This window comes from Anser brachyrhynchus, assembly GCF_964034855.1.
Source record: "Anser brachyrhynchus genome assembly, chromosome: 1".
Taxonomy (NCBI): domain Eukaryota; kingdom Metazoa; phylum Chordata; class Aves; order Anseriformes; family Anatidae; genus Anser; species Anser brachyrhynchus.
In genome coordinates this window covers 155,081,360-155,095,493 of record NC_137694.1, presented here as the reverse complement: position 1 = coordinate 155,095,493, position 14,134 = coordinate 155,081,360, and the positions used below count along the sequence as shown (strand labels likewise).

The window sequence follows — 14,134 nt, the reverse complement described above, 5'->3', positions numbered from 1 at the left end:
TTCTGTGGGTCAGCCTTGGCCCCTTTTGGGAAATCAGGTGATTACTGATCGCTGCCATGCAAGCAGAAACAAAAGGTAGAGGTTATCAGTCAAACAACTAGAACACTGGGAGGAGAACTGGCAAATAAAATTGGTTTCAGTGCTTAAAAAGGTATAAATAGCATTATGAATTTTTTTCAGTTTCATTTCAGTGGTCTTTTTTAGATTTTCTTATTTTTTTTAAATGGCTTTGATCATTTTAAGTAGGAAAGCATTCAGTGGCTTCCTAGACACCTTTTAAAATTTATTCTTTCTTAATTGTCCTCTTACTTCTTCTGGTGTTCTATTGACTGGTTCCTGTCTTTGATATCAGCAGCACTTTGGAGGTCATTATACCAAGGCAGTCTTAAATCTGCAGATATTGAAGTCAATTCCAGACAGCTGGGTGGTGTTTTTTATTTAGATGACAAATTCTAAGGCCATTTTTATATGGACAAGTGGTAGCCATGTAGTGAAAGGAAATTGTTTTTTCTAGCTTGTTTCTACCCATGTTTTGACCGACTGATCAGTTTTGTTAGGCTTCTGTCTAGTCATGACCACGGATCAGAAGCCAAGCCAATGATTTGTAATTTCAAAGGGTGTAAAGATGAAATTAAAATCTCTGGGTAAGTATCTCTATATATAATGTCCTCATGTAATGAGGTACTTGATACATAATTGAATACTTCCAGATTATTTTGCATTTCACTTATCTAGAACCTAAGGATTCTGAGAGTGCTTAAATAATTATTTTTAAAAAATCATTGTGGGCCATTACTTAAAACTCTAAAACATTGTGTAACGTTCTCTTATGGCCTGTGCATTCCTCTACTGTTCCCTGCTATGTTCTGGCCAAAGGTCCAGTAGCAGTGGGCTATGACACATCAGGGCTAATGAACTGCTTTTAACTGTTTCGGTTGATATTGTTTACGGATAAAAATTTTGTAAGTACGGGAGTAAAAAACCTACCTTTCAACCCTCATTTGAGATGCGCTCTCCCAGGCTGTCAAGAGTGAGTGTTAAAAAGATACTAGGCTGAATCAGGAATTGGAAGTGGTTCAGGCACAAATTGCTGTATAGGCTCCTTTGTAACGTCGCTCTTCTCGTATATGTCTGTGTGGGCTGTTCTTTTCTTCTGATCTCTTCTGTAGTGTTTAATCACACTGGCTCTTTTCCCCTGCTACTTTAAAGTCCATTTATAACTTATACGTTAAGAACTGCCAGCTTCTTAATTTCTGAAGCGTCGATGAAACTTCAGAAAGTTTTACTTTTCAGTTTGTTGTCTGGATGAATCGAACAACTAAGAAGTGCAGGCAGTATAAACTAAATGAGGGTCTATTCAATTTTAATCTCATGTAAATTGGTGTCTAATTTGAGGGAAGGGTTGAAAATCTAACACCTACTCAAAAATGTGCCTGCTTTTTAAGGCAATTTGATGTTTTGTGATGTTTTTAGAAATGCTTCTATAAATTGTTTGCATGCCTCTCCCTTCCCACAATTAATCCAACTAATCCATGGATTGGTATTTCAGCAATTTTAACTGCTGCTGGTGTAAAAGTGGTCAGAAAAACAATGAGCAACACATCCTGATCTTTGCATCATTTACCCAATATTTATGCAAAGCTTAAATTCTGTAAGACCTTGCTCGGCTTGGGACAGATCAGTCTTTGGTGTTGGCCAAAGAACTGACATGTTTAGTTAAGTTCAGTGACACAGCAAGTAGAGTGTAAACTCATATGTGAGCAAAAGTTCAAGTCCCGTTATTTTCAGGAGGCTGGCTAATTGTCTTCCCAACCTACAGAAGTCTCTTGCAAAGATTTTTTATTTCTTGGCCTAAAAAGCTGCATGTATCTTCTCAAAACCAAGCCTTACTTTGCCTTTTTAATTTTAATTTCTTTTTAACTATGCTGTGGCTCTCTGGAGTCTTTAACTGCTTTGCATAAATGTGTGATCAACATGTAATCATTGTACATAAGGTTGAGACGGGGAGAAAAGCTGTGTTCATAAATTGGTGAGTACTACCAGTGACCCGTGTATCCTGTCTGATAATTTAACCAAGGAGGTTGTGATACATAAACTTTATATATTCTATAATATATAAAGACTCACCGAGGCTCACTGCCAGCATACTATTTTACTGTTGCAATGAAAAAACAATAAATTAGAGCTGCTACTTTTACAGAATTAAAATCAGTAAACTGTTCAAGAGACTGATACTGCTAAACTGAAATTGTTAGCATAATTGATGATTTTTCAAGTACCTGTAACACTGAATGAGATGGCATGATGAAAATTGCCGTAGTGAGTTTGCCATTATGACTCTTAAAACGATGGCTTATTTAAGAATTTCACACCTTTTAAGCTGGAGTCTCTGATGATAGTGTTACCGTAGCTGGTGTGAGTTCGGTAGTGCTACCTAGTTAAACCTCACTTCTTGCTTGGAGATCATACAGGATATGCTTCTTGCTTTCTTTCAAGGCCACTAGTTGACTTGTCTAGGAGCATGGTGGTTGCCAGGGATCTGGAAAAACAGCTACAGCATAGATAAATTGTTCTTATATAGGTACGACATATGCTGCGTTTCATGAAATTGAGTTGGACTTCAGAGTTCAGGCATGTAACCTAGAGCCGTTTTGTGCATGCCCTTTTATCTCTGGGATTATAGAAGCCTTGGGAATACTTGATACAGTTCTGGATCAGACCCATTGTTGTCTGAATAATCCCGTACCCTTTGTGGGTAGCATCAGATACTTAGAGGAAAAAGTAGCATACGCTCTAGCAAGCTTCCTTGAACAGCTCAGTTTGGTCTTAAGTATGTATCTAGTAAGTAGAGATTACTCGACTCTAAAGCATGCAGCTTTATAACCTTTTAGTTACCTGCCTATAGGAATTTGAGATTTGTGCTTTCATATGCTTATCTATTACCATTCTACAGCTTTCAGCAACATGAGCGCTCTGTGGGATGGGATTTCACAGCCCAAGTACAAGTTATGTAGGAAACTATTTTATTGATTTTTTTTTTTTTTGGGGGGGGTGCGGGGGCACTTTTGTTAATTTAGCGTTCTCTCATGCTGTTGCTGCTTTCCAGTCAACACTGCTCTATTTGTTTCTTATGTTGGTATCATGTCCCTCTTGTTTGTGTCCACTTCAGTCTTTTTAAGCAAAAGATTTTCTGGATCTTGGTTTTAAACATCTTTTGAACCTCCTTTTGTTAAAATGTCTTTGCAGAGGAGGTGGTGGTGGGGAAATTTGTCGTTGTCGCTTGACAGGGTTAGAGTAGATCTACATTTCAGAAAGCAACTGTAAACATTAGTTATGCATATAATAGCACACCTGACCATTTCTATTAGGGAACCTTAATGAAATGTCCCTTTCTGTCCCTAGATCAAAACCTCTTTTAGGAATATATCTTCAATTTGCAAGGACTGATTGGCTTTTCTTGTCAGATCGTATTAGCTAGTATGATGTTTGACATAACGTTATGATTTTTCATTAAACTTACTGGAGACCAAAGAAGAATATTTCTGCTATCCTAGGAATGTCAAAAACTTTCTAATCAGTACCTTAACTTCCAAATTCCCATATACTCATGTGAGAGAAAGGTGAAGTTCACTGATAAGAATAAGCAATTGTTTTAGGAAGTTGTTTTGAATTCAAAACATACTGTGCTACAAGATGAACAATCATTACTAAATGTGGTTTTAAACTACACTGGTACTACACTTAGTTTTCAGAAAACTAAGGTCCTGACTCACATACCTGTTAATGCGTCTTGTTCTGAAAGTGAAATATTTCTGGTTATGCACAGTCAGATTTATGATGCTCACTTTTTTTGTTACTTGTCAGGTTGGGGAAAATACTTTATTTTTGCACTGTTTAATGATAAAAATTATTCTGATATTTATTGTGTAATATCTGAGCAGTACAGCTTTCTGGAGATGCTGTTATTTAAACTGGACTGCACCAAAAGTGTTGAATTAGGTACAGGCTTGTTTACTGAATCTCTTGACTAATAGTTTATGAAGATCTGCTTAGTCTTGCTAATAAAATGTTTTTGTTTTTGAATTTAATCACGGCAATATCTTATCTCAGCAGTAACAAGAAAACTAAATTTTGTTTCTAAAGAATGTGAGCTTAAAAAGGTCAAGTGCCTTTATTCATAAACCACTTTGTTACTTGGGTATAATTCATTCTGTAGTGTGGCTTTTTTTTTTGTATAAATGAAATAGAGAAGACAACCTTTTCTTGGCTTTAGAAATCACTGTACTGACAGCTAAGTCTTGAAAAGAAAAACCTCTCCTCTCTCTCCAAACAAGAAGCATTTTAATAAACGAAGTTATTGTCTACTGGCATTATTGGACATGTGGTCAGTTGTCATGTTTGTATGACCAACTGATCAAAGTTTGAACTTCTGTCTAATTGTTCCCCGCTGTTAGGCTACCCTGTCATGATCAAGGCCTCAGCAGGTGGTGGTGGGAAAGGCATGAGAATCGCTTGGGATGATGAAGAGACCAGGTGAGATGCTGTCCAAAAGCTTGCCTTGATGAATGCTGCAGTTACCAAAGTCCTATTAAGCCACCGTGAGCTGACAGTTGAGCAGATATGAACTGTTAAACAGAAATTGGGTAGTACTTGTTTTTCTCCCGTTTGTATAATAAGTGGTAAATTTCGGTAGTTTGCGTGTGTGTAATTAAAATTAATTTTTGCATAAACCTTAAAACATAGTCCATTATTTTGAGTAAAGTCAAAAATAATAATAATTAAAAAAAAAACCACAACCCTTGCATCTGCCTTTTTAGCCCACTGATAGACTGTAAATTTTCACTGTAAATAATATTTTGCTATGTGCCTTCCAGAATGCTGATGTACTAATTGTCTGTTAGGTAGAATGCTTATTGGCCCTGTTTTTCAAACATTAATGCAAACCATTAGCTCTGTTAAAGTTGATGAGACTGATTATTCATGTGTGGAAACGGAGTTTCCAGAAAGTGCTCTAATAGCATACTTCTGTGTTTAAAATACTTGCCTGTGCAAACTGTTGTGCTTTTGCCTGTTTGAAGCCGAGTATCTGTTTAAACAAATTTTCTTGTCTTTTAATGCTTGTCTGAATCGTGAATCCTTCAGGATACTACTTTATTGACTGGAGATGTTTTACAATCCATTCTCCTCTGATATTCTGACAGTGAAGAGCCTGGTTTCAACCTCTTGTGTCACTATTACAAAACCAATCAACCAAAAAAAAAAACCAACTGACATTGTATGAGTTTTCAAAGATCTGTAACAAAAAGCATATTTTAATTTAAAACTAAGTAACTTTCTCAATGTTTTCTACGTGAAGGAGAGGGCAGTGCACGTGCTGGAATTAGCTCGGAATACAGCTCATGTTGTTGTTTAATTGTTAGTTACCTGTAAGATTTTCCTGATCTATTTTGTCCTCTGTATTAAATTGCTGTGTTTTTTTAGTCTTGCCTCAAAACCTGGAAACTGAAAGAACAAGAAAATGAGTACCTATCAGTTAAATTCTAGATTTAAAGAAAACATTCTGTGCCTTGCTATCTTTAGCCCAATCCTATTCAAATCTAAATAGGAAAACAAGGTTTTGCATTTTAGAATGAAAGATCTAGAATAACCTGCTTTTTTATGAAGATGCTTTGTTCCCATTGCTTTAGAATCCCAAATTACTGCCTTGATCTCATTCAGGCAGCAAGTACATCTGTTGGACTTAAAAGAAAGGCTTTCATTTCTCATTTTGCACAGAAACTGTCAAAGGAGTTTGATTAAAGTAACTGTTTAAAAATTGAAAACTTGGTCTAAAAATCGTAATTGCTCATTTGTTTCAAAGAAAAGTTGTGGCTGCTGTTTTCACCATCGTCACCTGACAAAATTGATTGATATAGAAACCAACTAAGGATGGTTTTTTGTGCATTTAACATTAATTTAGTTATATTACTTTGACCCAGTGATATTAGTGATGCTTGCCTTCTTTGTGGAAAGCCTTTAGAATACTATTCAGCTTCTTAATATTTGCCAGTGGTGTCCTTCTAACCTATTTGTTAGCTACATTAGCCTTGTCTTTACAGTATAATTTTATAGAGTTAGTGATCCTAAATCAAGAAGAAATGCCTTTTTTTAGTAGTTATATGTGGGCACCAATGAAGCTAAGACGTATTTGACAAAATACTTGTTGCAGAATGGGAAGTGAGATTAAAAGAAGTGAAGATAAAAAAAGATTTACTTTGCTTTGAAGTGTGAAATAGAGGATTTAGGTTTCTCTTGCAGTCTGTCTGGAAGAAATAAATACAAGGTTGTAAATGATTTGTTGTACGTGTCTGTTAATTGCATTATAGAACTAAGGTTTTTCTGTTTTATGTGACTGAAGGTCTGATTTTTTTTGAAGGTGACTCAACTTGTTAGTGACAAAACAATGTATATGATAGTTGTAATATCTTATAAAAATTTGCTGACATCACGTGTTTTCTTGTTGAATCCAAATCCACGTAATCTTAAAAATTGATTTTCAGCTACTGGCAGACTGAGGAACCAATATCTGAATCACCTTTTGTATTTCTGGGTTCATACAGCTGAGATGATTGTGAAGAACTGTTGATAGTATTTTGATGTGAAAACTTGCTTTGGCATTGACATACGATATTAATTCTAAGCGCTATTTGAGAGGGGGGAAAAAAAGTCTTATAAAACTCATGTTGTTTGGAACATGCTTTTGGATTTTCAGGAAAGCTGAAAAGTTTAGCTGTTTAAGATGAGAATACATAATATTAAAAGAAAGTTTAAGTAATGTATTATCATAGAATATCCTGAGTCGGAAGGGACCCACAAGGATCATCGAGTCCAACTCTGATGTGACATGGAAATGTTTGTATTGTGTGATATGGCATGGAAATAACCACTGGAAATGGAAAAGACCCATCTGATTGACTGAACTCCTGCTGTTACAGAATTATTTGCTATAGTAACTTACTAGTGCTTCACCTTTCACGTCTTTCACATCTCTTACATAGCCCAGACAATTAACAGTGTTAGATTCCTCTAGCTATTATGATATTCCAGTTCTTATGTCTAAGATTTCTGCCATTTTCACCTAATATTTCTAAATTGAAGGCACTAGAATACTGTTTCACCACTGTTTTAACTTTTTTTCTTGAAATATCTCTTCATGAGCATGTGACTGTGGAAGGGCTGCAATGTTCCCCTCTCCCTCTTTGGGTATGGTTGCCTTTATATTTCTTCAGGTATGAATCCCTTCTAAATCTCATTTATGTTGCTTTTGTTCTAAATTTGGGTCAAGTGCTAGTGTGAAATTTTGTGTGCAGTTCAAGCCACTAATCCAGATCTGAAAAGTCTCCTATAGAGGAGGGAGCCAACTAGCTCCCTGAGTAACTCTGGCTGACCTTTTTTTTAAGGCTGACCTTTTTTCTCATTAAACCAAAAACTCTGAGCTCAACTATTTCATGATTGCTGTGGCCAGGACAGCCACCTACCATTGCAGCTTCCACAAGGCCTTCCCTATTCTCAAACAGCAGATCTAGGAGGGCAGCTTTCCTTGTTGGCTTTCATAAATGCTTGTGTCAGGAAATTATCTTCAGCATGCTTTATGAATTTCCCAGACTTGTTTGTCAGTATGATATTCACGGTTTGTCTGGGAAGTTGGTCTCCCATAAAGATGAGGGCAACTGATCCAGAGATTTATCCTAGGTGCCTGTAGAGTAGCTCATCCACGCTGTTGTCCTGGGTGGGCTGCCAGTAGTAGCCACCCCTAATGGTATGTGCTTTGTTCTGTGTCCCCTTAATCTTCACCTGGAGGTTCATCATCCAAGCAAGGGCTGTGTAGTCTAGTCTCTCCCTTACATACAGTATGACACCTCCAGCTTGCCTGCCATGCCTCTTTCTCTTGAACGGCCGATAGGCCTCCATCCCAGCACTCTGGTCATGGGACTCATCCCACCAAGTCTCACTAATAGCAGTGACATCATAGCTCAGGGAATGAACCAAAACTTCCTCCTGTTTGTTCTTCATACTGTGTGTATTGGTACACAAGCATTTCAGATGTATTCCTGAACCCTTATCACTCCCTAGAGCGGCGTAGATGCTCCCATTAGCCTTGCCACCCTCAGGCAGTGTCATCGCTTGGCTTAACCTCAGTGTTGCTAGTGGCGTCTCCTCCCACACTGATCCTAGTTTAAAGCTCTCAATCAGTCTTGCCAGGTTATGAGCCAATGAATGTTTCTTCTATCAAGATGGGAATATCCTGTCAGGCTCCAGCAGATCTCTCTCAAAGACTCCTCCTTAACTATAAAACCCAACACTCTGGTGGAGGCACCAGTCTTAGAACCAGGCATTGATGACCTAGGCTTGCTTGTTTCTTTCCATGTCTCTCCCCGCTATTGGTAGGATTGAGGAAAAGACTCAATTATAGCCATCTTCCCAGGCTCGTGAATTCCCTTTTGATTTTAGGCTTGTTGTTGCAATATTGTAGGTACTTACATGATGAGCGGGAGTGGGTAATAAGCTGAAGGCTGTACTAAGCTCATAAACGTACTGTTGACATAACTGATCCTAGCCCCATGTAGGCAACATGAAGTTCAGTACAGAGTACAACAAGGCAGGGGTAGCGGTCTGGGAGTCTAGAAATTTTCTCTATCACTTCTTCCTTGGTTGTGGGGAAACTGAAGGCTCTCTTGCTTTCAGTATGCTTGTAACACTTGCACCAGTCAAGACAGTCAGACCCAGTCTGTGGGTTTCATGACTTCAAACGGTCTGCTGCAAACTTTAAAAGGGATTTCACTTGAGGGCCCTATTCTCTTTGAAGATCAGATTTTAATTTTGGGGGAAGATTGTGATGGATCTGCAAACAAAGGTACTTACTAGCTTGTAGGTTTAGGATCAGAGGTCACTATATAGGAACTACTGGCCCTCATTTTAAACTCCATATATTTATAAATAGAAATTAGTTTTTCTAGTTAATAGTTGCAGCTGCAAACAGCTTTCTTTGGAAATTGGCACTAAATTATCTTCTAGCAATTCTTTTCTGAGGAATTTGGAGCTTTGTGCCCTCCTCTTTGTAAAATTATCAATTTTATTACCCTTCCAAAGCAGTGCATTTAGTCTGTCAGACTGTAAAAGTGGGAATGTATGGGTTCGGCCTCCCAGAGCATATGTGGTCTGTACAGGAGACGTATGGGCTGTTGAACTATTCAGGTAAAGGGAAGGAGTGAGACTGGATGAGTGAAGAACAATGGTTCCTAAAAAAATTTTTTTAAACACAGGTTTTTATGCCAGCTGCATGTATAAACATTTATGTAAAATGCTGTGATCAGATCAATTTTATTTTAAATTTGGAGTTGAGCTGAAGCAATGGATTATTGTTTTTTTGTGTAAACTCAGAGAACATTTGAATATTTTTTGGTCGCTTAACTTACCAGTCATTTTTAGAAGGATTCAATTGTACTAATGATTATAAAACATCTGTTTTTAACTATGTCCTTTCTAATTCTAGCCTCAACAAGAGAAGACTACTTTCTTTTACTATTTCCTGATATTGGAAACTGAAATATTACATAATGATGGCAGTCTTTTATTAGTGTCTGTCTGCCTTCAAAAAAGTGGTTGTTTTAATTAAAGCAGTGATGCTGATCTTGGAGCTGGAGGCAAAAAGTTGGCACGGACTATCCCACTTCAGAAAACCACAAGAAAGCATGTGGCAAGATCAATAAATGCTTTTGTATGGCTTATACTTCAGTGTGAATAAATGTACTATAGGATGAGAGGAGAACCTTTAAAGACATCCTGTTCTTCCCCTTATAGAATCATTTATGTTTGAAAGGACCTGGAGAAATTATCTCATCGAGCTTCTTGCTCAGAACTGGGTCAGCACTGAATTTGGAGTAGGTTGCTTAGAGAGTTGTCTAGTTGGGTCTTGCAGACCTCCAAGGCATGAGTTTTCACAACCTCTCCAAAGAGCCTGCCATGCTGATTGGTTCTTTCCAGCCATTTTTTCCATTATTTCCAGCTGGAAACTCCTCATTTCAGTTCATGATCATTTTGTCTTTTCTCCTGTGTACTTCAATAAAGAGCACAGCTCCTTTGTCTTAGTAAACTACTCTTTAAGTACTGGGAGGCTGCTTTTAGCTTCCCCTGAAGCCTTGTTGTTGTCCAGGTCCAAACATGCCTCATCCAGTGAGCCTGTCCTAGTGTACTCCAACCATTGTATTTGCTCTCCATTGACCTCAGCTCAGCATATTGAAATCATTTTAGTACTAGGAGGTCCAAAACTGGATGCAGTATTTCAAATGTGGTCTAACATGTACCGAGTAAAAGGGAATAATTACAGAGTAATTACAGTAGAACAGTTGCTCTACTGGCTGTGCTATGGGGATTAGTCTGTGCTAGGTACAGGACCCTACATTTGTTTTTGTGGGACTTTTTAAGATACCTGTAAGCCCCCTTCTCCAGCCTGTCTAGATCTCTTTGAAATGCAGCCTTGCCCTTGAGTATGTTGATGCCCTCAGTTTAGTGTTGCCCATGTATTGGTGGTGGTGCATCCCAGGTCAATGATAATGAGGTTAAACTGGTTCCAAAGTAAATTCCTGGGAAAATTCCTTTGTATTGGATTCCAAGTAGATTATGAGCCCACTAACTTTGAGCCTAAGACTCTAGCCAGTTTTTCACATAACTAGTTGTGCACATATGTAGACCATAACATCCTGCCTTGGAAACAATGGTACTATGAGAGACCACTAAGGCCTGGCTAAAACTGAAGCAGATATCCACTGTTCTCCTGTAATTAGTAGATATAGTCATAAAAGATGATCAGATGGGTAAATCTAATCAGTTATGGATCTCTTTCTTGTGTCTTTTAGGAAAGCTTGCTCAATTACTTCTCCAAGGAATTAAAGTAAGGTGGACCAGATAGTAGTTCTGATTCTTTCATCCCCTTCTCAAACCTTGGTGCAATGTTTGTCTTTCTCCGGGCGTTGGGGATCTTTCCTGATCTCCAAAGCCTTTCAGAGTTGACAGAGCAGCCTCACAATTACATATGCTACCTATCTTACTTTTGGTCTTATGGTCTTGTGGGGGTCAGTTTCTCAAGAGATCCTTGATTCCGTCCTCTTCCATTTCATTACCGGTAGTTCGTCTTCTTGAGTCCATTTGTGTTGAGAAGTTGACCCCAACATCCATCAGAAATATCTGTTTGCTTGTGGTCTTCTGTGTTGCTCTTCCAACATGTCAGGGAAGTTATAAATAAAATAATAATAACAGAAAATGTACTGGAGACTTTGTTGTGTGAAGCATGAGCACAAACTTGCGCTGCAGAATTCCTCTTACTGGCCATCTCCTTGATCCAAACCCTCTAGCTATCATCGTCTTGCCTTCCATTTCCGAAGAGATCCCTGTATTTCGTCTGCCCTTTTGCAAAAAGGGCATCCCTATTCTTTTGCCCCTCCTGAAGAGTGGATAACTGTTCATTGCAACAGTACAGGTATATGACCTGTCTCACGTAGTGTGGTGGTTTTACTCGGGTGGGCGGCCGAGCTCCACCACAACCACTCTCTCACTTCCCTTCCTCAAAGAGGAACGGGGAGAAAATATGATGAAAAAGGCTCAAGGGTTGAGATAAGGACGAGGAGATGGTGCAGTAATTATCGTGACGGGCAAAACAGACTCAGCATAGGGAGATAGTAAGATTTATTACCTATTACTAACAAGCTAGAGAAGTGAGAAACAGTTGAAAGAAACCAAAAGCACCTCCCCCCCATCCACCCTCTGCCACCTCCTCCCCTGAGTGGCACGGGGGAATGGGGGTTATGGTCAGTCTGTAGCGCTTCTTCTCTGCTGCTCCTTCTCGGTCACTCTCGTCCCCTGTGCTGCGGGGTTCCTCCCACGGGATGCAGTCCTTGCTGAACTGATCCGGTGTGGGCTGCACAGAGGCAGCAGCTCTTCAAGAACTGCTCCAGATATGGGTCCGTACCACGGGGTCCGTCCCTCAGGAGCAAACTGCTCCAACCTGGATCCCCAACAGGCAGCAGCTCCTGCCAGGTCACCTGCTCCTGCGTGGGCTCCTCTCCACGGGCTACAGGTCCGGCCTGGAATCTGCTCCGGCAGGGGTCTTCCACAGGCTGCAGCCTCTGTTGGTGCAGGTCCACCTGCTTCACCGTGGTCTCCTCCATGGGCTGCAGGGGGACAGCCTGCTTCACCATGGTCCTCACCACAGGCAGCAGGGGACTTCTGCTCCGGCGTCTGGAGCACTTCTCTCCCTCCTTCTTCACTGACCCTGGCGCCTGCAAGGCTGTTCCACGCTCCTCTCACTCTCCCAGCTGCTGTGTGGCACAGTGTTTTTTTTTTTCCCTGTCTTAAATATGCTCTCACAGAGACGCAAAACACCATCACTTATTGGCTCAGCTCTGGTCAGCAGTGGGGCCCTTACCAAACATGGGGCAGCTTCTAGATCCTTCTCACAGAAGCCACCCCTATGGCCCCCTGCTACCAAAACCTTGCCACATAAACCCACTACACATAGCCAGTTATTCTAAGTGTGTCACAAGTTCCCTTCCACTTCCATTCTGGGGCTTGTGTGGCCAGGAAAGTGAAAGTTTTGGACTTGGTCACGCACGTCAGTCTCTGTCACATGTCATATGCCACTTAAAGAACTCGTAGAAAAATTCTGTGGAGCCTTTAGTTCCCCGTATTATGGTACATTTCACCCCACTGAAAACTGTACATGAAGTTGTTTGCAAGCAGTTATGTACCATATGAATAATCTTTCTGCCAGGAAAAGTAAAGTTGATGAATGTAATATTTTATAATCTTTATTTGTTTGAGTAATTATATATGTAAAAGAAAAGAAAGCAGAGGAAAGTGTTTGGAATGCATGCAGTATAAAACAATTCTACTTTAACATGAGGAAAAAGTAGTAGTACAGCTGCATGTTCTATGAAGTGAATTATTGCATCTTCAGGTTATGTGTTCAGTCATTGAATTTGCAAAATATGCAATACTGTATCTGCAGTTTTTTCATCTAATTGAACTACAGCTAACGCCTGCCATTCATTCTTGAGTGCTAAGAGGGCTGTATACTTTAAAGAGTGGTGAGCTTCACTTTTACTTCTATATAACATGTACTTCGTCAGTATTTTTGTTTACCCTTGATTACTGTGTTACTTCCAGAGAAGAAAATGACAGCAAAGTTATACGAATAATTTTTGTAAATACCCAGACTTTTTAAACAATTTGAAATCCTTTGCACTTGTTTTCTATGTAATTGAAGAAAATCAAGACATTTGTTAAAAAATCAAATGCAAATGGTAAAAACTTGTTTTTTGGATGTGTGTTAATTGGTTGAAAACTGAAAGATAACTTTACTGAATAAATGTTTCTTCTCCTTGTATGATTCAGAATTTATCTTTTAAAATAAAGATTGTTCTTTTTGTTTTGGTTATTTAAGGGAAGGTTTCAGGTTTTCATCTCAAGAAGCTGCTTCAAGTTTTGGTGATGATCGCTTACTGATAGAAAAGTTCATTGATAACCCTCGCCACATAGAAATCCAGGTTTGTACTATTATTATTACTTAGTTAAAAAGATTCAAACTGCTAAAGGAATCAAAGTTCATGAAGTGCACATTACAAGCAAGAAGGAAGACAATGTGGCCTATGTATTGCATCCCAGGTTCCTCCTTTAGCAGAGCTCTTTAGGGTGTCATCACATCTGTTGTGATAAAAACCTTGAGTATAGTGTTTCCTTGGGTTCCTTAAGCTCAGTATGTATAAACAGGTGAACAAAACATCTCAAAACATAATTCTCGCAATTCTTGCTCTTCTCTGAGGATGGGATAAGAGGTGTTTCTGTTTATGACTCAGTCTTAAAAATTGTCCTACTCCAACTTTCCTTTTGTGTTTTAACTAAACATAAAACAGTGCTGGGATGTTCTTTGGGATAGAGGGTCCTGAACCATCATCAAAACTGAGCTGTTCATTTTTACGTTGATGTATGTAAAGATGTAGTCTCATTGTTCACTGTGTGAAAATAGGAGAGACTTCAGGACAGCTGTGTAGCAAAATACTTATTTCAGTATTTGGGCTTGTTCTGCTGCTCAAGTGGACTG

General features: G+C 39.0%; 1 protein-coding gene across 4 annotated transcripts in view; it reads left to right on the top strand.

Moving 5' to 3' along the window:
• PCCA (propionyl-CoA carboxylase subunit alpha) overlaps positions 1-14,134 on the top strand; it is a 285,019-nt gene that overhangs the window by 87,606 nt on the left and 183,279 nt on the right. For all 4 annotated transcript variants that reach the window (XM_080575923.1, XM_080575924.1, XM_080575925.1 and 1 more), the window contains exons 9-10: positions 4,455-4,533; positions 13,478-13,580. In XM_080575923.1, the coding sequence (XP_080432049.1) occupies positions 4,455-4,533; positions 13,478-13,580 (182 nt within the window). The remainder of the gene's footprint in view (positions 1-4,454; positions 4,534-13,477; positions 13,581-14,134) is intronic.